The sequence below is a fragment of the Micromys minutus genome, assembly GCF_963924665.1.
Source record: "Micromys minutus genome assembly, chromosome: 30".
Taxonomy (NCBI): Eukaryota; Metazoa; Chordata; class Mammalia; order Rodentia; family Muridae; genus Micromys; species Micromys minutus.
The window spans coordinates 9,145,471-9,173,251 of NC_137965.1; the positions used below are offsets into that span (position 1 = coordinate 9,145,471).

At 37.2% G+C, this 27,781-nt stretch overlaps 1 protein-coding gene across 1 annotated transcript in view; it reads right to left on the bottom strand.

The window, feature by feature from the left end:
• Positions 1-821: 821 nt before the first annotated feature.
• SHPRH (SNF2 histone linker PHD RING helicase) overlaps positions 822-27,781 on the bottom strand; it is a 61,843-nt gene continuing 34,883 nt past the window's right edge. Inside the window, exons 20-30 of the mRNA XM_080941639.1 lie at positions 27,484-27,546; positions 26,299-26,524; positions 24,766-24,909; positions 23,609-23,710; positions 22,136-22,207; positions 19,827-20,015; positions 10,954-11,046; positions 10,242-10,328; positions 9,322-9,500; positions 3,592-3,672; positions 822-2,590 (exon numbers count right to left, since the gene is read on the bottom strand). Coding sequence (XP_080797765.1) covers positions 2,494-2,590; positions 3,592-3,672; positions 9,322-9,500; positions 10,242-10,328; positions 10,954-11,046; positions 19,827-20,015; positions 22,136-22,207; positions 23,609-23,710; positions 24,766-24,909; positions 26,299-26,524; positions 27,484-27,546 — 1,333 coding nt within the window. The 3' untranslated portion in view covers positions 822-2,493. The remainder of the gene's footprint in view (positions 2,591-3,591; positions 3,673-9,321; positions 9,501-10,241; positions 10,329-10,953; positions 11,047-19,826; positions 20,016-22,135; positions 22,208-23,608; positions 23,711-24,765; positions 24,910-26,298; positions 26,525-27,483; positions 27,547-27,781) is intronic.

Genomic DNA, 27,781 nt, shown 5'->3' on the forward strand with positions numbered 1-27,781 from the left:
AAATCAAGTACTGACTAAAAAAATATATTCACATGGTTTTATGTAAAAATTATTTCAATGTCTGAAAAAACAGTACTGACAAAAATGTATAATTTTAAGCAAAAAAAATGTTTAAAATCTGTACATTTATCTTTGTTTTGTAAAATAAAGTCGTTAAAAAAAAAGATGTAAAAGATTTTTTTTGAAGGGGGTCTAAAATCTAGAGATTTATGCATACTAAGCATGTAAAAAGACTGAGTTATACTTCCCCAAAGGACCAATTTCTAAAATGTTCCCTTACCTTAAAAACACACAGAAAGAGAAATATCAATGTTGCAATAAACACAGTAAGGTTACTTAGATTTTAAGCCAAGTTTGTGGAATAATTTACAGATAAATCTTCAGTCCTAGTAAATTCATCCGGAGTTACCTAAGAAATAATTTCCTAAATATAAACATATTTAAACTGTAATGATTGGACATTTCACTGATATTCAGTAGTTTGCTAGGATAGTACCCAGACTGTGATATTTCTGAGAAAGGAAACCAGTATTTCTTTTGTTTGCAGCCAAGATATGGAGATTATATATGTGTACTCATTAGTTCTAAAGTAAGAGAATTATCATAATTATTTAGAAAAAATAACAAATGTAAATAAAATATGGGACAGTGTAGAATTGGCAATTTGATACTATCTGTTGAGTCAATAAAAGACAAAGTTCAAATGACCCAAAGCTTAGAAATTAAACAATACACAATTTTATTTTCCACTAAAATATTTATTTGAGGTATCTTACTGAAATAAATAAAAGTAGTTTTCTTCTAATACTGATAAGTATAGATATCCATATGTTATTTTTTTAAGTGAAGCATATCAAATTGTTTTTCCTAGAACATAGCATATGAAATATTAGGAAATAAAAAAGGAATACTTAACAATCTCATTCTTAAATTATACCCACAAGGTTTCTGAACCTCAGCACGGCATATGATTTGGTGGAAGAACTGTAGATACGAAGCCAGAGGGCTGGACTTCTTTGTCTGTTTGCTACATATCATAGCCAAGGTTCCTCCTGAGCATTAGTTCTTTACCTTCAAAATAGGAATGACATTAATTATATCCATTTCACAGGACTGCTGGGAATATTAACTACATAAATACACAGAAAAGCTCTTCATGAATGTAAAAGAGCTGTAAAAAATATGCTTAATTTCATATAAAAGAATCAATGCATATCTCCCTTCAACTAAAGAATAAACACCCAAAATGTGTCTTCTTCAGTTGAACTGTCACCTGTAAAGCTGGATAGGAAAATGCACCTTGACTTAAGCACCAGAGCTCAATGGATGACAGAGACCCAGGACCAATTCCCAGTTTTCTGGGCAGTTAGGTAGGAGCTAATGAATCTTGAGGGTCACTTAAAACTTCAACAGTTAAAGGAAAGGAAACAAGAACATTTATATTTCAACTCAGGGCTAGGAAACAACAAGCTACTTCTTAGTTTGTGATTTCAAAGTCATCTATGAATTCTTCACAGAAGAGACAGTTTAACCACGTACAGTTCTATGCATTTGTGGACACAGCATTCTCTTGCAGTAAGATCAAACACTAGTTCCTAAGTACAGAATAACTACAATGGATAAACTCCATTGTAAATTTAGATAACTGGCGGCTAAATGTAATGACTAGTTACAGAAACACAGGAAAATAATTCAGTACAATGATGATTTTTTAAAAAAGTCATATTTACAGATAAATCATCTTCAAACACACACACAAAAAAACCTTACTAAGAAGATTAAAGAGATCATTGTAGGTAAATATAAATACACTTAATAACACTAACAATGATACCACTTAAACATAATAGAAAAATGAATTTCCAGTATTCTGATATCTAGTAACAAAATACAAAATAACCACCTAACAATTTATGATTAGAAGCTATGCTGCTTACTGTGAAGTTCTGACAGTGTTATAGTTTAAACGCATGCAAATAACTAGTTATTATAGTTTAGCATTTTCTTATAACATTACTGAGAAGACAATGGTGAATCATACTCTAAAGATGCTTTCAAAAATGTCATTTACACTGGTTGTATAGATCAAGTTATATAAAACTAGACTAATTTACCTTCTTTCTTATGTGTTCTGTCTTGCTATAGCAAACATCTATCTACTAATGAAAAATTATTCAATACCTTCTTTTCTTAATCCCCCTGCTTTACCAGTTATAGAGATACATGTAGAACAAGAAGTAAATGTTTCAGTAGGAGTGTAAAATTAAAATTCATTGTAAATGGTGTAAAATTGATTTACTGAAAAGGAACCAACTGCCAATTATCACTAGGCTAGTGTATAAGAAAATAAATTCATTCAACTTAAAATAGTATTTACTAACATTCACTGGGTTTTTTTTTTTTTTTTTTTTTTGTTTCTAATTTGTAACACTGCTTTATTAGTCTATGAAAATTAAGCCCCATCTTAAAATTTGTAGAATATTCAATGGCACTTCATTCAAGCTCTTCATTCTCTTTGGTAAACAGGTCTGCCAGGTCAGCCACGGTCAACACAGAGGCTTCAGAATGCTTCCCGGAAGAGCTTGTGTGGCTGCAAGATTTCCAGAGGCACAGTGAGAAGGCATGGCCAGGAGTTAGCAACTGTATGTATAACAATGAACTGAGGCGCAAATCTGCTGTATGTAGATAGTAACTGTGACTTCTTGTCAAATCAATGAAAATGCCTAAATAATTCTGAAGCTTTGTCAGAAAGTGCTTTCTATGAACAATAAAAAAAATCAAAACAAATAAAAAACAGAAAAAAAGAAATCTGACAACTGGTGCCAAGCAGGTTCTAAACTCACTGAAATTCGGTATTAATTTAAGTAACTGAAATAAAAATCACTGATGTCTGCCCTATGTGACAAGAATAAAAACCCTCCAGGATTAGATGACAGGCCCTTGGGATGACTGGCATCTTTCTTGCCACATCAGAGTATGGAATTTCTGGTTCGAGAATGTCTCTTACAAAGTAACCTGGAGATGCCATCCCTCTGAAAGAGCTGTCATATCACCCCTCTTTGGGTGACTTCTAATCCATCCATCCAACAGGGAGGGAGGGCGGGAGGTACTCATTTACCTCAAGATAACTTTAAAGGAAAATTACAATGCACATGTTAGGCCAAGTCCTAAAGTTCAGACTGTTCTGATCATTCTATTACTCTGATGCCTACAGATTTGACACAAATCACCAGCTAAGACTGTAAATTCAACATGCCTATTGACCCGTGACTGGTAAGCATAAACTATAAAACATTAATGCACGCTTAGTTTCATACATATAAGACAAAAGGTTAGGTAAGACAGAACAATAAATTTCATTTAAAAAGTAACCAAATGTGGCTAAGATAGCTAATTTTGCATATTATAACCTATTAAATTATCTGAAGCCAATCATAGAATGTCCAAAGCACTGATTGGGACAAACTTTGGATAAAATGCTTTTCTTTGGTTTAAAAAAATAAAGTATTAGTGTTTACATAATTGGTTGTTATCCAGAAGATGATCTAAAACTCTCAAATGATGGGACCCCACCTGTAAGCTGTTACCCACCTTCTCTCAGCAGTCTTTAGCATTGTCTGCATCCGCTCTTCTATCGTTGCTTTAATTAAGAATCTATGTACAATAGTAGGTCTAGAAGGCAAATAATAATTTTAAGTTTAAAGACCACCTTAAGACAAATGAGTAGAAAATGACCTTACATACTCATGCTACACCCATTAGTCCACTGGTGCCCACTTGTGGCAGGTCTTTTATGAATGTGGTCAGGGACAGGTCTACTGTGCATACTGCCAATGTGATCTTCATGAACCAACACGCTCACGGGGGGGGGGGGGGGATATAAAAACACAAGAGAAAAATCAGTTGCATGCATAGATAATGTATGACAAGTTCAACCGAGAGGAGGGAATTAGGCACTCAGCACAGGAGGAACCGGAAGAGCATGCAGCCAGAAGACAAATATGTTCACACACGTATGTGGGACGAGTACATGCTTGGGAAAAGCTAAAAATGTTTCCGGGGCCAACAGCAGGCTAGCATGGCACAAGTGTATTATAAATGCAACAGGCCAACATGAGGTTAGAGGTGGGCAGGGTTCAGATCATAAATGGTAGTCCTGCAGGACTTAACCAGGAACTGGAATTTATAATTATAAAGGCGTATGCTCTAGTGGCTATGCATATTTTGATTTACACTGGACCATATTTGGAAATGACTTGGCTGCTGTGGAGAACGAGGAGAGACACAATTTGAAGTCATCCTGACAAGAGGAGATGAATTGTGCTTTTTGTGAGTGGCATGAGAAGTAACCAAAAGATGAGGACCATCTTTGAGATACAAAAATCAAGACTAAAATAACTTTATATAGGGCATAAAGAAAAGTCCTAGATTTCCTGTCTGCGCAAGTATAGATGATAAAAGCCACATTAAAATATGAGGAAAGTGTGGCTGGCCGAGGGCAGCACAAATGTGGTTTTGCTTCACTTGTGTCGAACTTGAGAATGTACAGATAACAACTAGCTACATAAAACTGGCACTGCCGTGAAGGCTGCCCACCCCATGCTACCTCGTGGCATCTGGGCGAACTCACAACTCGGGAGAGTGGATACAAAGAACCACTGCAAGAAGCAGGCCACCAATCATTTCAGTGGCATGCACTCAGGGTAGCTACGAAAACAGCAAGGCTGACAGAGCAGGAGGTGGATTATAGAGGAGTGCCACTTTAAAATGACTAACACTCAGAAACTTTCATGTGATGGATTTCAAAATGAAGGCTCTTGAGAATGTGAGAAGAGGTGGGATTTAGAACAAATGGGAAGAAAAGAAAGGACCCCTTTCCCACTGTAATAAAGGGTCAGACACTATCCCCTCCTGACCATTACAAGAGCCACACTCTTGCCTGAAAACAATCCTTTAGGTCCTGTATCCTCTTGCCCAAGCATGAAAAATGTTCAGCATACTCTTCCATCTTGTTTTCCTGATTTTTCTATTTCTAAATAAATCATTCTCTAAGTTTTAATTTAAAACAAAAACAAATAGTTTTAAATTGTAGTCTCTTCTTCTTTTACTCTGCAACAAGATCTCTCACAATCCTATTCCATGGGAGCCGTGTTGTTAAAGCACAGACTAGGGGGCAGCAGGGTGCCCTGGCCGTTATCCACTGTTTGGTGGACTAGAGCTGAACCAACAATCCTCACAAGTAGCTGCCTGCACTGCTCCATTTAAACTGCTTTTGGTCCTGCTGCAAAATTAAACTAATGGTCAAGACTCCAAGAGTAAGATTTCTATTTTGACATTTTGCAGCAAGTGACAGGTAAGCATGTAGGTGCCTTTTCTTTTCCCAGAGCTTCCTAATTTACCTGTGCCAGAGTTTGTTTGGTTCTTGGTTCATCACTGTTCTTTCTCTCCTTTAATACACACAGCAACCAACAAACCATCCACAGAACTTATGAAACTCAAAGAGAAGAAAGGCCAGAAACTGGGTGCCTCAGTCTTTCTTAGAAAAACGAAATATTCATGGGAAGAAATAAAGGGACGAATAGAAGAGCAGGGATTGGTGAAAAGATCATCCAGAGACTGCCTCATCTGGGATACACCCCATATGCTCCCACTAAAACCCACGCACTACTGCTGATGCCAAGTAGTGCTTACTGGCAAGAACCTGATATGGATGCCTCCTCAGAGGCTCTGCCAGAGCCATACTGATACAGAGGAGGATGCTTGCAGCTAACCATCAGATTGAACACGAGGACTCCAATGAAGGAGCTAGAGGAAAAACTGAAGGAGCTGAAAGGGTTTGCAACCTCATGGGAAGAACAATAGTATCAACCAACCAAATCCTCCAGAGCTCCCAGGGACTAAAATACCAACTAATGAGTTTGCATGGAGAGACCCATGGCCCCATGTACATATGCAGCAGAGGATGGCATTTCCATGGGAAAAGAGGCCTTTGGTTCAGAGAAGGCTCCGTTTCCCAGTGTAGGGGAATGCCAAGGTGCTGAGGTGGGAGAGGGTGGTTGGGGGAGGGAGCACCTTCATGGAGGCAATGGGAGGAGGAGGGGCAATGGGATTGTGGGAAAGGAATAACATCTAAAATGTAAATGCAAAGAATTTTTAGGGAAAAAAAACAAGAAATTTTTAGGGAGAAAAAAAAATACCATCACATGTTACTAATGAATGTCTCAGTGTGTGCCTCTAGCCCTGGTGTCTCTCCCAGTTTCTGAACATACACATCTTGGAGAGCTAATAAGATCTCAAACATCTACAGTAGACTTTTGTTCTTGTCTCATAGTCTTCCTCTACTCAGCCAAAGGCTTTCTATTTCCCAGCTGTCTAAGCCAAAGCCCAGTGTTGCTCACACCCACTAAGCACTGAGCCCACAGACACTGTCAGTTCCACTCCAGAGTAAACCCAGAGCCTGGCCACTACTCACTGGGTGCACTGCTGCTACCATACAGGTTACTGTACTCAGAATGATTCTCTCAAAGCTCAAGTTAGATGTGTCCTTCCTCTGCTTGCAGCTTCCTTATTAGGGCCCAATATGATCCCCAAGCCCACTGAGTTCTGTTCCTGCCTGTTTCAGTCAAGCAACTATGGCTCCTTGACACTTTTGACTTACAGATATCACACTGATTTTTATTGTCTGCTTAATCATTCTTTCTACGATATTAGCATGATTCTATTTCCAGTTTCTTTCCTGCTTTGCTCAGATGCTATTCTTCTCAGATAGGCTGGCTTCCAGGTCACCTGTCTCTGTATCGTTCCACCGGCTTGAGGTTTGCAGGTCCTAACACAACATACCCTTTACTTCCTCAATCTATCGCATACTCACTGCCCATGGACACCTGCTTACAAGTTGCATAAGATTATCTCAAATGCTTACAACTATAAATGGTACATAGAAAAGTCCTTGGAAAGAAACGTGTGGAGACTGGTGAACACCAACATCATAAGTAATAATGGAATGATAAGGAGCTGTAGGAGGTGAGGCTGTCACTGGGAGAAAGAGGATACAAAGACCAAGGACTAAGGGAGTGTCTTGAAGAAGAAAAGAAGGCTACTTATGGGGAAGCAATAGCCTTAATGGCCTTAGGCTTCTAAATCTGAGACCATCTACATTTTAGAAAAACGCTGCTCTAACAAAAGGTCAGTGTTTAGGTCTGGTAAGATGGCTCAAGTAGTAAAAGTACTAGATAAACTTAAACCAACAACCTGAGTTTGAACCTTAGCACTCACATTTTTACTCTGTTTGTTTACTTATTTTATGTATGAGTGCTCTGCTGTATGCACACCTGCATGCCAGAAGAGGGCATCAGATCCCTTACAGATGGTTGTGAGCCACCATGTGGCACTGGGAGTTGAACTCAGGACCTTTGGAAGAACAGCCAGTGCTCTTAACTACTGAGCTAACTCTGCAGCCTGGCACCCACACTTAAGAAAAAGTCAGACACAGTGTATAGGAGGCTTGTTAACCCGGAGTATGCAAACCACCAATAAAGCAGGTAAGACTGCCTCTAAAACTGAAGGCGAGAACTGACTTCCTAAGTACACGCCTGCCTTTACATACACACACACTGCACAGTATTCCAAGTGACACTGGAAGGACTTCAGAGCACTGTGAGCTGACTATAGTTAAGCTACTTTGCCATATTGTATTTAGTTTTTTTCTTTGTGGAAGAGCACAAAGGCTTATCTTGATCATCAACTTGATGAGATTTAGAATTACCAGAGACACACAACTGTCAGTACATCTACACGGGTGTTCCCACCAAGGTATGTGAAGGGAGACCCACCCTGAATGTGGACAGCTGAGGTCATGAGTGAATGACGACAGAGTAAACTAAGAATCAGCACCCATCTGTCAGTGTTTCCTCAGCGAGGCTGCAATATGACTACTTCCGGTTTCTGCTACCCTGAATTTCCCACTATCCTCTCAAAACCATGAGCCCAAATAAACCCTTCCTTCCTCAGCTACATTTGTTTTGTGTTTGCCACAGCAATGAGAGAAGTAATTTAAATACAGAATCTGTCTCTTTTCACTTAAAATTAAAGCTGTATTTGGTTTCAAAGCTGAAATGTATGCAACAAATCACATTTCTGACTCTGGCATGTAAAACTTTATCTACTACCTCTCATGTTTTACCTCAGCAGTTCCAAACTGCTCACAATCCTAGGAAATGTCAGCTTATCTGCCCTTTATTTTCTACACATGCAATTCTCCAATTGTCTTCTGGCCTAACTTTAAAGTAATCATTCCTCTAGCCAAATGTCCTTTTTAGAACACGAAGCATATTGTTTTTGTTCATAAAATCTTAAACCATCTCTTACTGTGCTGCACAGTGGCCTTTTATGTATGTTTCTAGATGGGAATGGATTATGTCTCATATGACTGGAATCTTCAGTATGTAGCTTTTAGATGCTCAGTAATACTTACTAATAAATAAGTGCTTAGAGTGTGGCTACTGTGTGTGTCTGTGTGTCTTCAAACACTCAAGGCCTCTAATACCCAGGAGGCAATATAACTAGGAAGCTGAGTTACAGATACTCACAATCGGGTATTTGAATAAAGGAAGTACATATCACATAATAATAACTATTATTACTGCACTAAATCAAACTATCTTTAACTACACTGACTTATTGGTTTATTCACTGTGTGTGTGCATGCGCACCCAAGTGCCACAGAGCATGCAGACTTGTAACATGATGGAAATTTCCAAATCTGACTTCATGTGCTGGGGTGTAATTAAAATACATACTAAAAATAATGTATAAAATTATTTTCAGACTATGTATAAGGTGAAAGAAACATAAACCAATCTTACTTTTAAATTTAGACCCTTTCTTCAAAGACTCCAGATTTAAAAACAAAAACAAAAACAAAAACAAAAAAATCAAAACCAAAAACCCCTAACCAATTTCTGGTCCCAAACATTTTAGGTAAGAAAGATAAAATGTGTACTTAAGAAACAAGCAGGCGGGGCTGGAGAAATAGCTCACTGGCTAAGAGCACTGACTGCTCTTCCGGATGTCCTGAGTTCAAATCCCAGCAACTACATGGTGGCTCACAACCATCTGTAATGGGATCCCGTACTCTCTTCTGGTGTGTCTGAAGACAGTGACAGTGTACTGTGCATATTCATAAAATAAATAAATAATTCTTTTTAAAAAATAAAAAAAAATACCTCACAGGATATGATAAACATAAATGAAGAATTTAAATGTTGAGTTAAGTTTCTCATAACCTGAAGCAAGGTAATAAATGCCCACTTTAGTCCTTACTTCGTCTGTCCAATTCGGTGCACTCTCCCAATGGCCTGAAGCTCATGGGCAGGGTTCAGTATGGGCTCCACCAGGAGGACATGAGTGGCTTCAATGATAGTTAATCCATTGGAGCCTGTGTGCAGGGGCAGCAGCAAAATATTGATCTGGGGATCATACTTGAATGCTGAAAGGTTCTCCTAAAAGAAGAAAGGTACATTTTAAATTTAGCTGGTCAATTAAAGAGCAAGCAATGATGTTATAGCTCAAGATGAGCTAGGTAGTAAAGATGCTAATCTACCAATTTTTGGAACTGCAATGTTGTTTTTCTTGATTTTGAAGAGAATCATACAAACACTTTTGCTTTTATAGCATATAGTATAAACTATATCATAGACATGTGATACATGAAAACTGAACTATATGAGTCTAGAAAAAGGGAAGGAAAGAAAAACTATGTAAAGTTAACGTGAGGTAAGATAGGAATCTACTGTATTTTTGGTTGTTCTTGTATGTGGTATGTCTTGATTATAGGTATGACTGTACTGAATTTGATAAAAACAAAATTTTAACAATATGTGCTTTTTTCTGAGTGTGTTTGTGTGTGTGTGTGTGTGTGTGTGTGTGTGTATAGAAATAATTTCAGGTATAGGGACTCCTTCAAAAGAAGTACTTACTGCAAGGCCATTTCTTCCTACATTAAAGAAAAAGATCTCTAGACAAAAACATTTTTCTAAAAGATTTTCTTTTTAGACAATCTTTAGATTGTCTAGATCAAAAATATCTACATTTTCTATTTTGTTTTAAAATGTTAATTTCATAGATAAGAACTTAAAACCTTTTTATAGGATTTAGAACAAAAGATAAACTAGGTAAGGTAGAAAACAGCAAATTCAGTTTGCAACTGATCTGTTAAAAACATGAGGAAAAATTTGACACACCTGGAATGTCTTAATGCGACTGATTTGTGTAAATTCCATGTTGTTGTCGGTGAGAGCTTTTGAAATAATATCTAATACATCTTGCCACTAGAACATAAAGATGAGAAAAAAGTGTTTATACACAGCTTCTGGCTAAAGAGATTTCAGAAGGAAATAAATCATAATTAAACCATAGTAGTTTTTAAACTTCAGTTAAATGAGCAAAACCCAACCCAAACCCTCAGAAGGAGAAACAACACTAGCTCTGTTGGGAAACAGTATTGTCTTTTCCCACCAAATACTAGCTGAATGATAATACAAAATACAAGCATCATTGTATAAAATATAAATAGAAAACAATGGTGTATCTAATAGATATAGTTTATCTTTCTAAATGTAAACTAGGATTTTAATATATTTATAAATACTACTTTATAGTACATTAACTACTTTTTCTTAAATAGATCATTTCACTTGTGAATGAATCTTTGAAGGTTACAGATTCTAATTTTTCAAATATCAAAAATATCTTTAAGTGACATCAATATAAAATATAACATGTAATGACAGGAACTGCCTTTATAAAGTATCATCACATTTCTCTATACATAAACACAAAGCACAGAGAAAATGTGAGTCATCTGTTTCAGTAAGCACTCATAAGTAGTTCTCAGACAGACACTCAGTAGAGACAGAAGACCAGCTAGACTGAAGCAGAAAGTCTTGACTATACCGTTGAGAAAACGAGTGCTTTGGCTCCTGGATCTTTAAGTTGTATTTTCATCAGAGTTCTGACCACAGCTTCCACTTTTGTAGAATGGCTACCCTTTGAATACAAAGAGGAAAACACATTAGCACCAAACAAAACCTAGTTAAGGAAGGAAAGAAAATTGGTATAAACCACCTCATTTATACATATATATAAAACTTAGCAAATGTATATGTGGTTATTCTTTTTGTGTTTACTGGGAATTTTCTTTTAGTGTAAAAATGAATGAGTTTATCAGCAAGGTGTGTGACAGACAGTTCAGTGAGTAAACATGCTTGGCATGAGCCTGATGACCTGATATTTCCCAGAGCTCACAGAATGGAGACGGTCATTATCTACATGCTGCCCCCAATTGCACACATGCCATTTCATGCACTTTCTCCCTGTCTCCCAAATCTAAGAATAAGGATTTCCTAAAAGAACTTACATTCAGCTAATTGAACATAAATGCATTCTAGAGAGTCATACAGTATGGATACCACACACTCTGTAGTTAGGTTTTATAGTCACAACATTCTGTTACACCAAAGAAGCAGAACAGATACTAAACACCTTCCTCACTACTCCATTCATCTCAGTTATTTTAAGATTAGAAATGTCAGAATACGAAGAATGAAACCCAAGACACCTTGAAAACTGAAGGATTCAACCAACGAATAACATCTCTTTGCAATGGCATGGCCATGGACAATGACAGAAACACAGATGTCGACTAACACACAGGCAGATAGTCACTTTACAAGATTTTTTTTCTCTTTATCTTTATCTTTTTCTTTTTTCTTTTCTTTTTTTTATCTTTCAAAACTGTCCCATCACAGGAATATGGAAATAGAAAAGTGGTTTAAAACCTAAGGAATAAACAAATGATGAACCCATGATCAGTGTGTTTAACCCCTAGTAAATAAACAATCAGTAACAGCTTTTCAGACCTTAAACATGAACACTACCATGACCTAAATCGAGGTGCAAACAATTCCAGAGCAGCATCTGTCCTTCCCTCAATGCTCTAAATACACTTATTTTTACCTGAAAAACTACAGGAAGCAACCCAGCCAAACAAGGAAGAAAGTTATCCGAATTTAATGGGAATACAAGGTTTTTTAAGGGGTGGTGGGGGGAAAAGGAAGTCTAAAAATCTGCATGTTAAAATAAAATTCTTGTATTTTTTTAGACATACAGCCTCTCAATTATATATACAAAGTTTAAAAAATGTAAAGGGGAACATACTCTCTCATACTAGTGAGTTAATTAAAGAGAAAGCAAGAAATAAATACAAGTGGTAATTCAGACCTTCAGCTGGAACCACACACACACCTTGGAATAGGCCACCCTGGAAAGCTTTTCCCTTCCAATATGGCTCAGTGAGGAAAGCACTTGCTGACGAGCCCGATGAACCTGAGTTCTAGCCTTCAAACCCACAAGGTAGGAGAGAACCAGCTCCCACAAGCTGTCCCCTTACCACCACATGCAGATTCATGCCAACACACACAAGAAATACATGTTAAGTGAAGTACAGGATAAATAAGCCCTTTAATCTACTGAACTGTTTCTTTCTAAAAGTTCAAGAGAAAACAGAAAACAGTATTTTATAAGCAACATTCTGAGTTGAGTATTAAAAGATTAGCTCATTCTCCTGCTATCAAAATTAGATGGTTCAAAAGTTCTCAGAAAAATCCCCAAAGGTTCTGAGCCATTTGAATCCCAGTTCAAATAACAAAATTAAGAATAAGTGTATCTACAACCCAAAAGTTGTATCTTCCCAAAACTATAGAGGGGGAAGAAGGCTATAGCCTACTCCCACAATGGCACATCTACTCCAAAGCTACACCTCCAAATAATGCCACTCCCTGGGCCAAACATATTAAAACTACTACATTTCACTCTCTGGGGCCTACAGGCTTGTTCAAGCACATGAGTCTAGGGGTGGGGTGGGGGGGGAGACTATACTTAAACACAGCGTAATGCTGAAACATTTAGACCAACTTCAAAAGTCCTCATAGTTTATTACAGTCTCAATAATGTTAGAAGTCCAAGGTTCACAGTCTAATCCAGTATAATGTAATGTAATGTAATCATTAAATTATAATTCCCAAATCAATACAGGAAACCAGATGGGCAAACTCTAAACTCTGCATCTCCATGTCTGATGACAAAGCAGTCTTCCCATCTCCAACACATTTTTCTTCTGTGTTGACTGCAACATACTTCTTTCTCCTGGCTGGTTCTACTTCCTATTAGCAGCTTTCCTCAGCAGGTATCCAAAGGCTCTGGCATTGTTAACATCTTGGAGTCTCCAAGTCAATTTCAGCTTTTCAGCCTCTTGTTCCACACATGATCTTCTGGGATCCTCCAAAGGGCTTGGATTACTTCTCCAGATCTTCAATCTGTAGCACTCCAGTATCTGGTTGACTTCACTCTGCTACTCCTTTTGCCCATGGTACTGGCATCTCCAATATGCTGGGGTCTTCAGCTGCAACTAGGTTTTACCAATAGGCTCTTATAGGCTCTCTTTATGGCACCAAGCCTAAAATCCTTTGCATGACCCCTTCAGTCCTGGTCCATCAACTTCGCTGCACCTTCACCAATGGCCTTCCATAGTCTCTCACAGTACCAAGCCTCAGCTGTTCCACATGACTCCTTCATGTATGTCTTCAAATTCAGTACCACCTGGGTGACTCTTACACATTACCAAGTTCAGCTGCAGCACTAGGTACAACCTTAGCTGTCTCTGGAATAGATTCTTTGTGCTCTCAGCAAACACTTCCCAGAAGATTTCATGTAAGTGATGCTGGTCTCTTCTTAATCACTGCTAATTCCTTAGCCCCAGTTAACTAGCATCAATTGTCCCAGTAGTCCTTTCTATTCTTGACTCTAAAGTCAAGGACACATGACTAAAGCTGCCATGTTCTGCTACTTGCTGGTGCAAATTGTTTTAAAAATTAAAGAATGATTTTGAGGCCTAATGTATAAGATTGCACACAGTCTGCAGAGAGTTTCCTGATTAGATGTTGTCCTTTATAAGAGTTGCCTTAGTCATGGTGCCTGTTCATAGCAATAAAGCCCTAACTGAGACAGAAAGAAGTAGGACTGTTTTTCAAAGAGATAAATAAAAGTAATTTATACCTTACATTTTCAGTCTCTAGTGTGTGTCCAATTTGTTGTATGGCATGGCCAACTCTCAGCATGACTAAGAGAACTACAGACTGACTATTCAGAACTGCAACTGTTAACTGAAAAGAAATTTTCTTTTCTCTTTTGACAATTAGAATTTTATCTGCATATACTCATTTATATAAAAACGTTAGTACCATTTTCAATTTATTACTTAACACTGATGTATAACAACATATATGAAAGCTCATAAAGAAGTATTTAGATGCACACGTTTAAATACAATTAAGTGTAGATTTGATTTATGAAGTTACTGTACGCTTACTTTAAGCAAACTCACAAGTTTTAATTAGTTTTTTTCTACCCAGATGTTTAGTTACATGTTGGAATGTATGAACAAGGCAACATTTGATAACTTGCCGGGAGGAGGAAGGAAAGAAAACACATTGTGATGCTATACCCAGAGTTCTATACAACTTATTGCTGAATTGATTGTCTTGGAACTAGACTATAAATACATTTCCTCTATAAAGTTGTATCAGACTTTTCTAAAGTTAGTAGATATGCTGTTAAAAGCAAAGATCCTGAATCATATCCTATTTGCTATGAGTCCAATCTCATTGAGACGGAGTCTGAAAAGCCTATTTCTAAAAGCACACTGACTATGAGGTACTCAGAATGTAAGCTGATGAAGTAATAGTACATGTGTGGTGGGTGGCTGGCAAGGGAACTGTTTTGCTGTGTCTGTCTATGTATAATATTTTGTACTGAATAGAAAATTATGAACTAAGAAAACTGTTCAGGATAGGGGCTGGGCTTACACCAGCAGAAATACTTTGTATGAAACCTTGCCAAGCATAGGACACATGGCACAAGCCACGTGGTGGTATGTTCTGCCAGGCCTACATCACCACATCCAAAATGCCTTGCAGTTGTCAGAACTTGCAAGGGGAATTTTGTTTACTTTGTAACATGCCCAGTAGGTTCCAAGGTGACTTAGGAATACTGTCACTGTTGCTATGGATGATACAGTTACAAAGGGATACTGGTGATCTCAATATCTTCTTTCTATGTTTAATCCACAGGATGCCTTATACTGTGAAATCTCCAATTTCCAAAAATATCATTAGAAACAAAATACCAAAGACTATTTATTACCATTTTGCATTCTCTAAATGTCTTTTATATGATCTCAAGTTATGATTAAGCACTATTATGCTGCCATATTGTCTGCTATGTACAAAAGTCTTGTCATGTGTAGTTAAGAGTGAAATGAAAACACCCTAAGGTTATAGAAACTTATGTATGGGCGTTGTTTACTAAGTACCAAAATGTGGCAGTAAGAGAATGTTCAGGTTTAGAAGTTGTAGGACCAAGTCTGGAAAGTAGACTCTGGAAATATATCAAGCAGATGTTTGAAAGATTGAGTGACAGACAGTAGAGTATAATTGTGAGAGTCAACGAGGTGACAGGTAACAACACGCAGAAGTGGCAGACATAAATGGTGACAGAAAAAGCTGACAGAAACAAACACAAACGTGGCAAGAATGAAAGTGAGAGAGTGGAAGAGGACGAGACTGGCTTATGTAATATGTAAAATATTCAGTCATGTTTAAGAAAGAAGAAATGTAAGCATGTTTGTGTCCAGGGTAGGTAAAAACTATCTTTACTAAAGTCTACAATCTTTACTCTAATCTTTTAGTTTTGTAAATAAGACAGTTTAATACATGTGTTCAGACAGCCATGAAAGACATACAGCAGCAAGAGTACTTAGTAGCATTTCAACACTGACATCTCTTTCCCAATAGGGCTGCAAACGTAACTGTACTGGTATAGGAAAGCTGCCATACAGAACAGGTGTTTGGTCTGATGGTTCAGTGACTCAGTGGCACAGCTGTGCAGTTTACTGGCAGCTAGACCAGCTTCCTTCTAACCCTCCCAGTACAAGGCAGGCCAGCAATTCTGCCTCATGTTGCCTCCTGCTGTTGTCACTAATGTTTTCACTGTATAAGGCTTAGCTGCCTTATCCACCAATACCACTTGTGGCTGTTGGCAGACCTGCAGCTAAAAGCGGAAAGAGAAAATGGACAGCATCGGAGAAAAGGGAAAAAGAATTCCAAAATGTGGAGAAAGTGGCAGGAACCAGGAAGAACAATTCTAAGAATAGAGCACTGACCACAAAGCCTTGAGGCTGGCCCCTGGATCGCTCCAATCACACACTACACTTTGCAACTTAACACATGTTTTTATAACACATTCATCCAAGGAATTTCAGAGACAGACTACATTGTCCTTAGGTCATGAACCTGTCCTCACTTACCCTTCCCAAACCGTACTGCCATTCACACTTGTGTATTCACCTTTCGTTTACCTCCTTACAGTCTTGGATGTATTTTTCTGCCAGAATAGGTGCTTTAAAACCATCACCATCACCACACATATGTAGATACATTATTGCTTTAAACCTGTGTAAACATTGTTCCTTTCCACTGTTTATATTAGAGACTAGCTGTCCTTGGAACATACTACTTTCTTGGGAGCCCCTTTAAATAGAAAATTTATTTTTCTTTGTGTTCTGCATTTGTGCATCATTACTTCCTTCAACATTACTTACAAAAATTACTTTGTCCCAAACACAAATAAAGTTTGTATTCTCACTATCCTCAGGAGACCCAATTCTCCTCTAACGTTTTTTCTTGGTATCATTAATAATGCCATCTTTCATTTGTTCAACACTTGGGCACCTAATTTAAAGTCATTGAATACCTCAGATTGAGACCGAGACACTCATCACAGGCTGTCTATACATGCACATTCAAGTCTCATCTAGCCTCATTTTCCTTAACCCCACTTAAACTATCCCATTCCAGATAGACACACACACTCTTCTAGGCAGTTTGTTCAATAACCCAACCTATAACTATCTGAACTCAGTAAGATCTCTACTTTTTGTAAGCTAATACTCTGTTTTTCAAGAATACTACAGATTAGTTTTCTTTGCTATATATTCAGGCCATATTTTATCTGTGAGTGTATACATGTATTCTTTCACTATAGCTTAAACATGCTTTAGCCGCTCTTATCTTCAATACAACTAAACAAGAGAGAACTTCCTTTCTGCACTTGCCTCTGTGGTTCCAGGTCTTGTTTATCAACAGTCTGAGTTTTCACGTCAGAATCCAGGCTGTCCACACCTGTCTATGCTTGGTTACATTAGGGTCCCCAGAACATACCCATCTCTTTCCAACTCCACTGTCACCAACCTAAAGCTTCTAGACTACTGTTGTGGCCTCCTAAATACATCTGAATTTTTTCCTTTTCTTTTTCTATCCCCGATTTTCTAGATTGTAGCTTTCTTGTTTTTTTTTTTTTTTTTTTTTTTTTTTTTTTTTAAAGATTTATTCATCTATTATATATAAGTACACTGACGCTGTCTTTAGGCACACCAGAAGAGGGCATCGGATCCCATTACAGATGGTTGTGAGCCACCATGTGGTTGCTGGGAATTGAACCCAGGACCTTTGGAAGAGCAGCCAGTGCTCTTAACCACTGAGCCGTCTCTCTAGCTGATTTTCTAGATTGTAGTAAGGATGATCTTGTTGAAATTTAGAGCCTGAGTGTTTGTCACCTGCCCTTCCACTTTATTTTCAGTTTTGCCTACTGCTCTGCAGCCCCTCACTTCTGTGTGAGGCTTGTGTGCCCTGGTCTGTTCACATACTGTGAGTTCTTTTTCAGCCTGGGACCATCCTCTGGGCAGATCAGTTCTGCCCTCTTCCCATGTTGGTCAGTCTGCTCACTGTTTACCTCCTGTTCTTAACAGTCATTCTCTCAGAAAAAGGTCAGGTTGTCTTTAATTTTGTAGTACTTATCATAATTATAAAATTACTGTTTAATGTCTTTACTTTTTGCTGTAATTCAAACTCCTCTCTATTCCTACCACCAAACTGTAAAGTCAATGAGAACAACAACCATATCTTGGCTGTGTAATGCATCTGCAAGGCCTAGAACACTGCCTGGGGCACAGGATGCATCTAATAAGTTTGTGTGGAAAGAACAAATGGAAATTCAGTTCAACTCTGGGAACAGCAATGTGACTGACACTTCAAAGTTTACTCAAAAAACAACTACTAATTCTTTAACCAACCAAACTGTTGGTTTCTTAGGAGAAAGAACAATCTAACAAACACCTACCTTTGTCAGTAATTTCAACTTGCCCCATGTCTACTCAGAGAACACATTCTTAAAATATAAGAATGTCAAGAACCATCCCATATGCAGCCCCTCAAACCCATGCACTACTGCTGATGCCAAGAAGTGCTTACTGGCAGGAGCCTGAATTGGACGCCTCTTCAGAGGCTTAGCCAGAGTCATACTGATAAAGATGAGGATGCTTGCAGCTAACCATCAGATTGAACACGGGGACCCAAATGAAGGAGGCAGAGAAAGGACTGAAGGAGCTGAAAGGGTCTGCAACCCCATGGGAAGAACAAAAGTATCAACCAACCAACCAAACCCTTCAGAGCTCCCACAGACTAAAACACCAACCACTGAGCACACATGAAGAGACCCATGGCTCCAGTTGCATATGTAGCAGAGGATGGCATTGTCTGGCATCAATGGGAGGAGAGGCCTTTGGTCCAGTGAAGGCTCGTTTTCCCAGTGTAGAGGAATGCCAAGAGAAGGTGGTTGGGAGAGGGAGCACCTTCATGGAAGCAAGGGGAGGAAAGATGGAAGTGGAGTGGGGGGTGGGAAGGGGATAGCATTTGAAATAAAAACACAGAGATTATCTAATAATAAGTATCATATATATGTATATATACATATATGTATATATATATATATATATAAATGTCAAAAACCCAGAAAGAGGGATCAATGAGGGAGAATCCACTTCTTGGTTAAGCATTAGAACTACCATTGTTTCCTCTGCACACCTGGCCCCCAGTGCCTATCAAATTTACATATTAATTTACCTTTTGACCAAGTCTGATTAGAAGAATATTTAAAAGCACATGTAAGAAAAATAAGGAACAAAAACCCTAGTAAGGGTTTTTAAATAAATGAACACATTTGGGTCAGAAGGTCCAGTGAATCCTATTTGTACCCTGAATTAATAATTTTTGATTCTGAATAAAACATGTAAAGGTTAAGGATATAAACTCAAGTTTATCTGTATTCTGAAATGTCAGTCCACAGTGTTTTAAAGCATACTGCCTCATCCTTGTGACAATCAGTTAATGCTAGGAACCCATGTATTTTCTCTTAGGTTAGACTAAATACGTAGAAAGCTTAAAACAACCAACCAACCAACCAAACAAACAAACAAAACCACCCCTTTAACAACAACTATATATTTGGATGTAGAAAACTGCCTTTTCAATGTTAAAGAGTAGACCCAGTATCTCAGGCATGCTAGCTGAGTAGTCTAGCACTGAGGTATCTTCCCAGTCTGAAACTTGACTGTAGTGACGAGAAACAGCACACATGGCAGGAAAATGAAGCTCTTTAGCTCTTAGTGGCTATGCCTACAGCTAACTGTATTAGTTAGTATGTGCTGAGCTCTCTCCCTCAAGGAAGCAGGTGATAAAGCTGAAGTGTCCAGCTACTGTGGATATACTGAGCGTGGTCTCTACACTCACTGGGCCAACTTGCTTTAGTTCTTTACTTGGTCAGATACTAACTGCTGTGGCATTGCTTTGATTGTGTATGTTCTTGACCTACCATACCTTCACAGGGATGTCATCCTCTTGGTTTGCCTTCTCTGAGGTGAAGACATAGGAGACTTCTTTGTGTGATGTGGTCTGGCGGCAGATAGCACACTTGATGGAGCTTCGATGAGACCCCACACTGTACTGTTCAATTATTATTGAGGTACACTCATTACAGAAGCAGTGTCCACAGGTCAGCACTGCCCACTGGGGGGAGAACATACATGGCAAGCCCTGGTGAAAATGGGTCAATGAGACCTAACTACACATAAACACATAAACAGGGAGAGACGACTTATAACTGAAATTCCTCGTATTTCATGGCAAGATACGTTTTCAAATTATTTTTAGTTTAAGAGAAATGTATTTTCAGCTTCATTTACCTTAATAGTTAACTATCATTATTTTATAAGAAGCTAGTGTTCCCATTTCAGATTTAAAGAGAACACCAGATTACTCCTTTAGTACTTTAACAGCAGATAGTGAAGAACTGAGAATGTCAGTGTAATTTACTATCGTTTACAGTTACAGTTGCTAACACATTTATACAGAAAATAAGATATTTCAGATTTATTTTGAATGACACAGGAAATTTTTTGTGGACCCCTTTGTGGGACCATTTGTCTTAATTTGCTGCTTTATAGCAATGGGTCTCTGGGTCTCAGGCTCTTAGCTTGCTTTTTCTTGGATTTGGACATGTCTGTATTGGCACTGACAGGGACAGACAGAACTCTGAAATAGGCCCAGGAATCTCCTTAAAAAACAATTCAGACTAGGGTTAGAAAAAATTGGGGCACACGGTGTGGCTTTAAAACAGTTTCTAAAAAAGTTCATTTTGTTTTGATTAGGGGCTGCTCCCTAGGCTCATTTATATATAATCAAAGGCTTAAACCAGAATCTTCAGACCTATTGAGTACCCTGTGACTCTCAAGTGACACTGGAATTGTAGGATACTGATGCAACATATAGAATTTTGTGACTCACAGAAATTCAATTCATAAGGTACAGAGCAAGACAAGTCCACCTTTTTTCACAACAGGAGGAAATGGCTGAGCTACGTGACATTCAGTAAACTGGCTCTGAGAACAAATGACAGCATCTCTAGCACCATTAGCAGAAACGTAGGACACAGAGCCCCACAGCACAGAACTTTACAAAAGCAGTTTTATCACTATTGTTGTAATCCAATTTTAAGTTTAGAAAACGTGGTAATACTAAAGATGGATAAAATTATATATATATATATAAAACCTGTAATAAGACAAAATAAAATTTCAGAGATAAGTGAATGAATCTCACTAAAGCTAAAATTTGACAAGACATTATTCTGACCCAACCCAACTATACCTTTCTGTTGCTTCTGGACTAAAGCTTGGACTGAGGGCTAACTGCATGCTAGGCACACACAAAATCACGGCCCAAGCCCTTCCTGAACATTGTTTTTATTCAAATTAGACATTATTATTATAATAATACACTATTATATATTTTTATTTTGCCACTCAATGTTTAATGTAGCAGCTTTCCTTTGAAGATTTAGTTTCTTTTTAGATTATCTTTTTCTGTATATGTTAGATTAAAAGGCCCTTTATCCCCAATTATTGCTAATTAGAACACAGAAATGACACATTTAACTCTGCACTTAATTCCATAGAGAAAATAAATCCACTGTCTATATTAGGCCAATTTTCAAATGTTGAAAAGCAACTCAAATCCTAATGTTGCTTATCAGCAGGAATAAATCAATAGTCAGACAGAAAAAAAAAATCTCATTGAACTGAAATTGTGCTGTCACGTTTGCAGGCATTTTATATTGATCCATGCAAGTTACCGCTTATTTCCTTAGCTCTCTAAAACAGAAAAAAAACAAAAAGCAAAACAAAACAAACCACATTTGATTCTGGGTAGTGGAGCTGTCCGTGGCTGAAAGCTGGGATCTGAGACTTTCCTATTGTTAGGTGCTACATCACAGTGCCTCTGTACTGCTAAACTTACCGATTGTTATACCTTCATTAACAAATATGTTAATGTGGCAAAAGTAAGTGACAAAGGCTTATCCAAAAATATTTACACCTAAGCATCTTTTTAAAAAAGATGTGGATGTTATAGGGTTAAGTTTTTAGTTAGGAAAAAGATAGTTCATGTATTTGTAACCTTAAGCATGTCAACTAAGTCGTGACCCTACTAAGATGACAATTCTTAAACAATTTTGAGAAAGTGCATGTTTGTAAACATGCATGAGACACAGAAAGACCAGCTGGATGTAGAAGCCTTATACACTGTAAGATGTCTTATGAATTCATGTGATGCTTATTATATAACCTTACCTGTTTCCCCAGCTGACGAGCACAGATTGGACAAGGCTCTGGATTAATACCTCCTGATGTTTTGTCTTGAGACTACAGGAAAAAAGAAAAATCCCAAAACATGTTAGCTATGTTCTTATACTTAGGACTTGATGTATGCTCTGAAATTCATTTGTGGGGCATATGCTAGTAATTTCAATTTCAATCTGAATTATCTAGCTAGTAAGATCACCTAATATTTTACATATTACCCAATACTACTACTATTTATTAGTATTTATATGGAATTTATTCAGGATACAACTAAGAAAAGAAAACCTATTTTTTTAACCACAGCTTACAGTATTATGTATGCTACTCATGATTACAGTAGAAAGTGAATTTGAAATCAAAATACAAAGAGCTAAATTTTTGAAATTTTATTCTCAGACTATACTTTTTTGTAAAGTCATATGAATTAATAACTGTTATGGTGACACTCAACTGTAATCCTAGCACTTGGGAGATAGAAGCAAATAAATCAGAAGTTGAAGGTAATCTTGAGGGAGCTATAACTACATGAGACCCTTTATTTCTTTTTCTTGCTGGGAAAAAAAAAGAATTACTTAAAAACACCTTAAATTTAGAGCTTTGAAACAAACAGCTCCTTAGCTGTTACAGAACAAGTGAGCACTTATGCATGTGCAGCCCAGACAGCAGGGGAAGGCTGTGACTTAGCACAATTCTGTATTAATAGTGTCGCTTCTCTGCATGTCTGGCTGAATCTCACTAAATGAGTAACTGGACAGCAGATATAGAATTGATTTGAGACCTCTGTGTCTAGAAACTATGAAACTGTAATAGATTTTCAAACACCTCCTTAAAAATCTCATAAAATTTTAAAGATTTTCAGATAGCAAGGTAGATAGGCTTTAAAACTGAAGACAACTAAAACTAAAGATTTTCTTTCTGATTTCACTAATATTCTAACATTAAAAAAAAAAAAAAAACAACTTTAACTTCTAAGTAGTGATAAAAAACCAAAAGTATAAACTCAGTACCTATAGAAATCCAAAAATTAGCACATACAGTCATTTAAAAGAGTTGTATAAATTATTTCATCTTAGTATTGAACTGTTTTTAGGTCACATAAAACAAATCACCTACAACACAGCGGTTAAAAATAATTAATCGTAGATTTTTCCCAAAACTTTGTAGCTTATCTGGGTACATTCCCGGATGGGCTGGACTGAGGGATAAGATGGTTCTGGAGACATAATGGTTCATGATCATGGCAGTTGGCAGGGTATCAATCTAGTCAGGGAGGGGCTGAGGCTGAACTGAGGGTTTAACAGAGGGTCTGCATAATTATTGTAGGCAAAAGTAGTCTTGACTCATCTAACACAGATCAAATGCCTATACTGTTCATTACAGAAATGATATTTTAAGTAGAAAATATCACTAAAATGTTTCTTGAAATATAGTATAGAGAAAACAGCACTTTGAAAGCTATACCTTCTCCAAATTTGTTAGGTAAAGAAGCTGTCCAAGTTTCTTCTGAAGCTGTGATGTAGCAACAGCTTTATCATTTACCAGTTTTATACGATTCTGTTCAACCTAGAAACAAACAAACCCTTTATTCCCTCTCAAAAATATGGCTCAATTGTATTAAACATGCATTTTTTTCTGTATAATCAAATTCATGTCTTGTCTTATGAAATACCATTTATACATTAAAACTTAATTTTTCAAGATTAATACTGAAAAAATATTTTAAAGGACTAATTTTAAAACAGAAGTCATTGATTTCCATGAAGTTCTTTTAAAAAGAAACATCATTGATATTTATAAAATTGGATAAAAGGCAATCTGAACTCTATTCCTGTGCCACTCTTCAGTAATGCATGAGATGAAGACAACGACACGATACACTGGTCGGTGTGAGTGTTTATGACATACAGGAGCACTGCCCCTGACTTTCCTTCCTCTCTGCAATACATCCGACAGAAAAGAGAACTAATGAGCAGGGATTTCCTTCTGACTACTGATTACCTTTGAGTGCTGTAACCTTAGCCTAAAACGAACATTTGGAGGAAAATATCACTACCAATTCATATTAAAGATAGCATGTAATGTAAAAGTTAACTTAAACATTTTCTAAATCACAGTCTAAATGCTTTATAAAAAGAATCCAGTTTAAAGTATTAAACATCCATAAAGGTTAAAAACAAATGACATGGGACATATTTTTGTTACGCTATAGGAAAGACTGGTAGAATTCTGACTGAATCCTGACACAAATGGAGATAATTAGATTATACATTGTGATTACTTACTATTAGCAAACGGGAAAAACGTTAAAAAACCAAGGCTGCTAGTTACTTTAAAAAAAACATGTTTTTTAAATTCTGGTAAAACTGAGTCTGTAAAATCTTTCTAAAAGCAAAAAAGAATATCTATTTGATTTCATACATTTAAAGTATTCAAAAATAGAAGAATGTGCAAACAAAATGTACTCCAACAGTGGACACACTAAATATGTGTCACATACAAATGAAATTGCCCATTTTTATGACAGGAACTATTACTAGAAGACATCACTGCTTTGATCTATGTCTTCTATCCATTCTGGACTTTTGCTGGGGCCTTTCTTGTGATCAGTTCTCCACTACCTCGTGTGGTTCAATGATGTGATGGACGGGTGGGTTTGGCTTTGGCTCCTTGGGATGGCGCACTCTTAGTCGCTCTGTAGCCATTGCAAGTTCATCAACAGCAGATACGCGGTTTCTCAGAGTCATCCAGTATTCATGAAGTAACTGATGGGGAAACACAGAGACAGCAGCAAGAAGCAATATTAAAAATGTCCGAAATCACCAAGATGTGATTTCAAGAAGATTTCCATGTTTTCATTAACTTTTAAGGAAAAGCAACTCCTTAGGCTCATTTTGAATGAGGATGTAGGAGAAAACTACCTTGTAGGACAACGCTGCTCCAGTTCTCAGCAACAGAATACCCAAACATTTCATGGAAAGACAACTCTACATAAACCAATACTAGACTTATGTGATTACCATTTTGTTTCTGTCTTAAAACATTTTTATATTATATTCACATATTCAAAATAATTTGCAAATTTGAGATTTCTGGAATAACTGACCAAAGACTATCCAATTCAAGAGACTTAATCGTACAAATCCTAAAGGAAGCCATAACATTATCACTCTTTCCTTACCCTTCCTCGTTCAAAGTCAAGTGGGCAATTACTTTCAGGTCCACTTTCACTGGGAAATGCTGTAAGTAGTTACACCAGTTCTTCACATCTTATAAAAATTTTACCAATCACTATAAATATTTTGATAAGCTTTCTTCACTATCATTTTAAAGCAGACACTAGTTGATGTATCTAGTAGTAGTTCATTCGTTTTCCATGTCTTGTGCAAAGGGACAAAGATGGAGAGAGGCATGGCAAGCACTCTCCTAAGCCCAGAGCACACGGCAGGAGTAGGCTACAGGAAACAGCACAGGAGGGCAGGGCACTGTGCCGAACCGTCTTCCTCCACAACATGCTATAAACAACTGCGTTCATTCCATTTACAGCAAATATGAACTAATGATTTCACCTTTATAAAAGCATCATTCCTCAATTTTTCAAATGTTTGAACTTGCATTTTAGACAAAATATCTTCTCAACACAAACCTTTTTATTTTGTTTTAAAAAATTACAAACACAGCAACATGGAAATGTGACATCACAATGTAAGGGTATTCTGTCTCCCATACCCATCTCACAGGCAGAGATAAAATTCAGCATACATGAAAACTGATTAATAAAAGCCACTAGATGCACATGTCGCACATCAGAGTGCAGCGGCATCACTGCCGTAGAGAGGTAGAGGCTGACTTCAGCTGTACCCACCTCAGCATTTTCCAGATCCCTAACTTGAAAGATATTCACTATGCTTCCCAATATTCAAAGTTGGTTGTTATTCCCCTTTGCAAAAACAAAATAAAGTCAAATGCTGGTTTCATAAAACAGCTTACAATAAAACACACAATTAAATACTTTTACATATTAGCTGCAAGTGTCAGCTTAATAACTTTTGTTTACTAATTTAATAAAAAAAGAGTGGCACACAGTCTTCAAAGCAGATTTTCAAGTTAATGTAAAAAGGTTTTAAATTTCAAAAGTTTTGAAAACAGTGTACCTTATATTCCTTCTTCCATGCCTCGAAGAGATCCATTGAAACACTTCCTTCATCTACATATTCAGCATCAAACCTATGAGATCTTGCAAATGATAATATTGCTTTCATAGATCGCTCCGTCTCACTTACGGCCCACAGGCCTCTTGTAGTGGTAGGTACTCTATCATCCACAAGTCCTTCTTCATCTTCTATCATCTCTTCAAAGATTGCAGTCTGGCCTTTGACTCTGAGAAGACAGCAGAACCAAGTAATTCTAAGTGCTGCCAGTGAGAATCTAGCACTGCACATGAGCGAGGCCAGCAGCACACACAAAAAGGCCAACTCAGTGCTGCACAGCATTTTCACATTAGTAAGAGCATTTGTTGGTTCTTGAAAAAATCATAATCCTGAAAATTGTCTTGTGCTTCATTTGTTGCTTTGTTTTATATTTTTGGGACAGGGTCTCACGTTGTTCAGATTAGCCTCATAGTCACTACTTAGCAGAGGCTGGCCTCAACACGTTATTGTCCTTCCTTCAACTTTCAAAGGTTAAGATTACATGTGTATGTTTTTGCTTAATATTTCATGAGGTCAATCCCTGATAACAACAAAAATGAAACCCTTTAAATCTCATCCTACAAATTACATTCTAAGAATCCTGAGCCACCACCATTAGCAGGCATTAAAAAACCAAAGAAAAGACATAGTGGCAACAGAGCAAAGGCTACAGTAAAGGCACAGACACGCCACGTACAACCCCAACAAAGTGTAAGTCTCCTAATAAAGAAAATAACAAGCACTACATTTTTTTTTTAAAATTGGGTACTTAGTACATACCAGCATTCTGCTAAATGGTTATATCTATTTTCTTATTTAATATTTAGTTTTAGATTAAGTTGTTCCCTTCACTTCATGAGGGTCAGAGAGGTAACTTCCTTTTGACAGTGCTCAGGGATCTGTGTTCAAATCTAGGATCTTACTACTCCTCTCAATTGCTCCTTAATTACAGTAATTACAGCCTGTCCCTTCTAAACAGTGTTTATGCTATGGGGGAAAAATGAGCATGTTAAATGCCAAAGGATTACTAAATTGATTTAATGAAGGAAAAATACAGCAAAGGTCATAATAGAAAATGCAGTCGCATAATCAAGACTTTAACACTTTGAAATGTTTTTATTTCCTCAGGGGAATAATCAGTGAACTTACGTGTTAGAAAACAGCTTTGACTCATATTCTGTGAACAATTCATCAGCTTTACAAAAGACACAGCTGAAAGAGATTATCAGAGAAATATTTACAAATATGACCAGCAATAACATAATTTCTAAAAAAACACAAACACCAGCATTTTGTAGTTTACTTTTCTAGCAGAGCACTTAAGAAAAAAAAAAAAAGATATGGTTTTCAAGCCAATGATCCTTGACTTGCTTTAGTTTAAAAAATACATCTCTATATCTGTTTGAATTAAGATAAAATGGTTCAACTTATGAACAACCATTTCTTA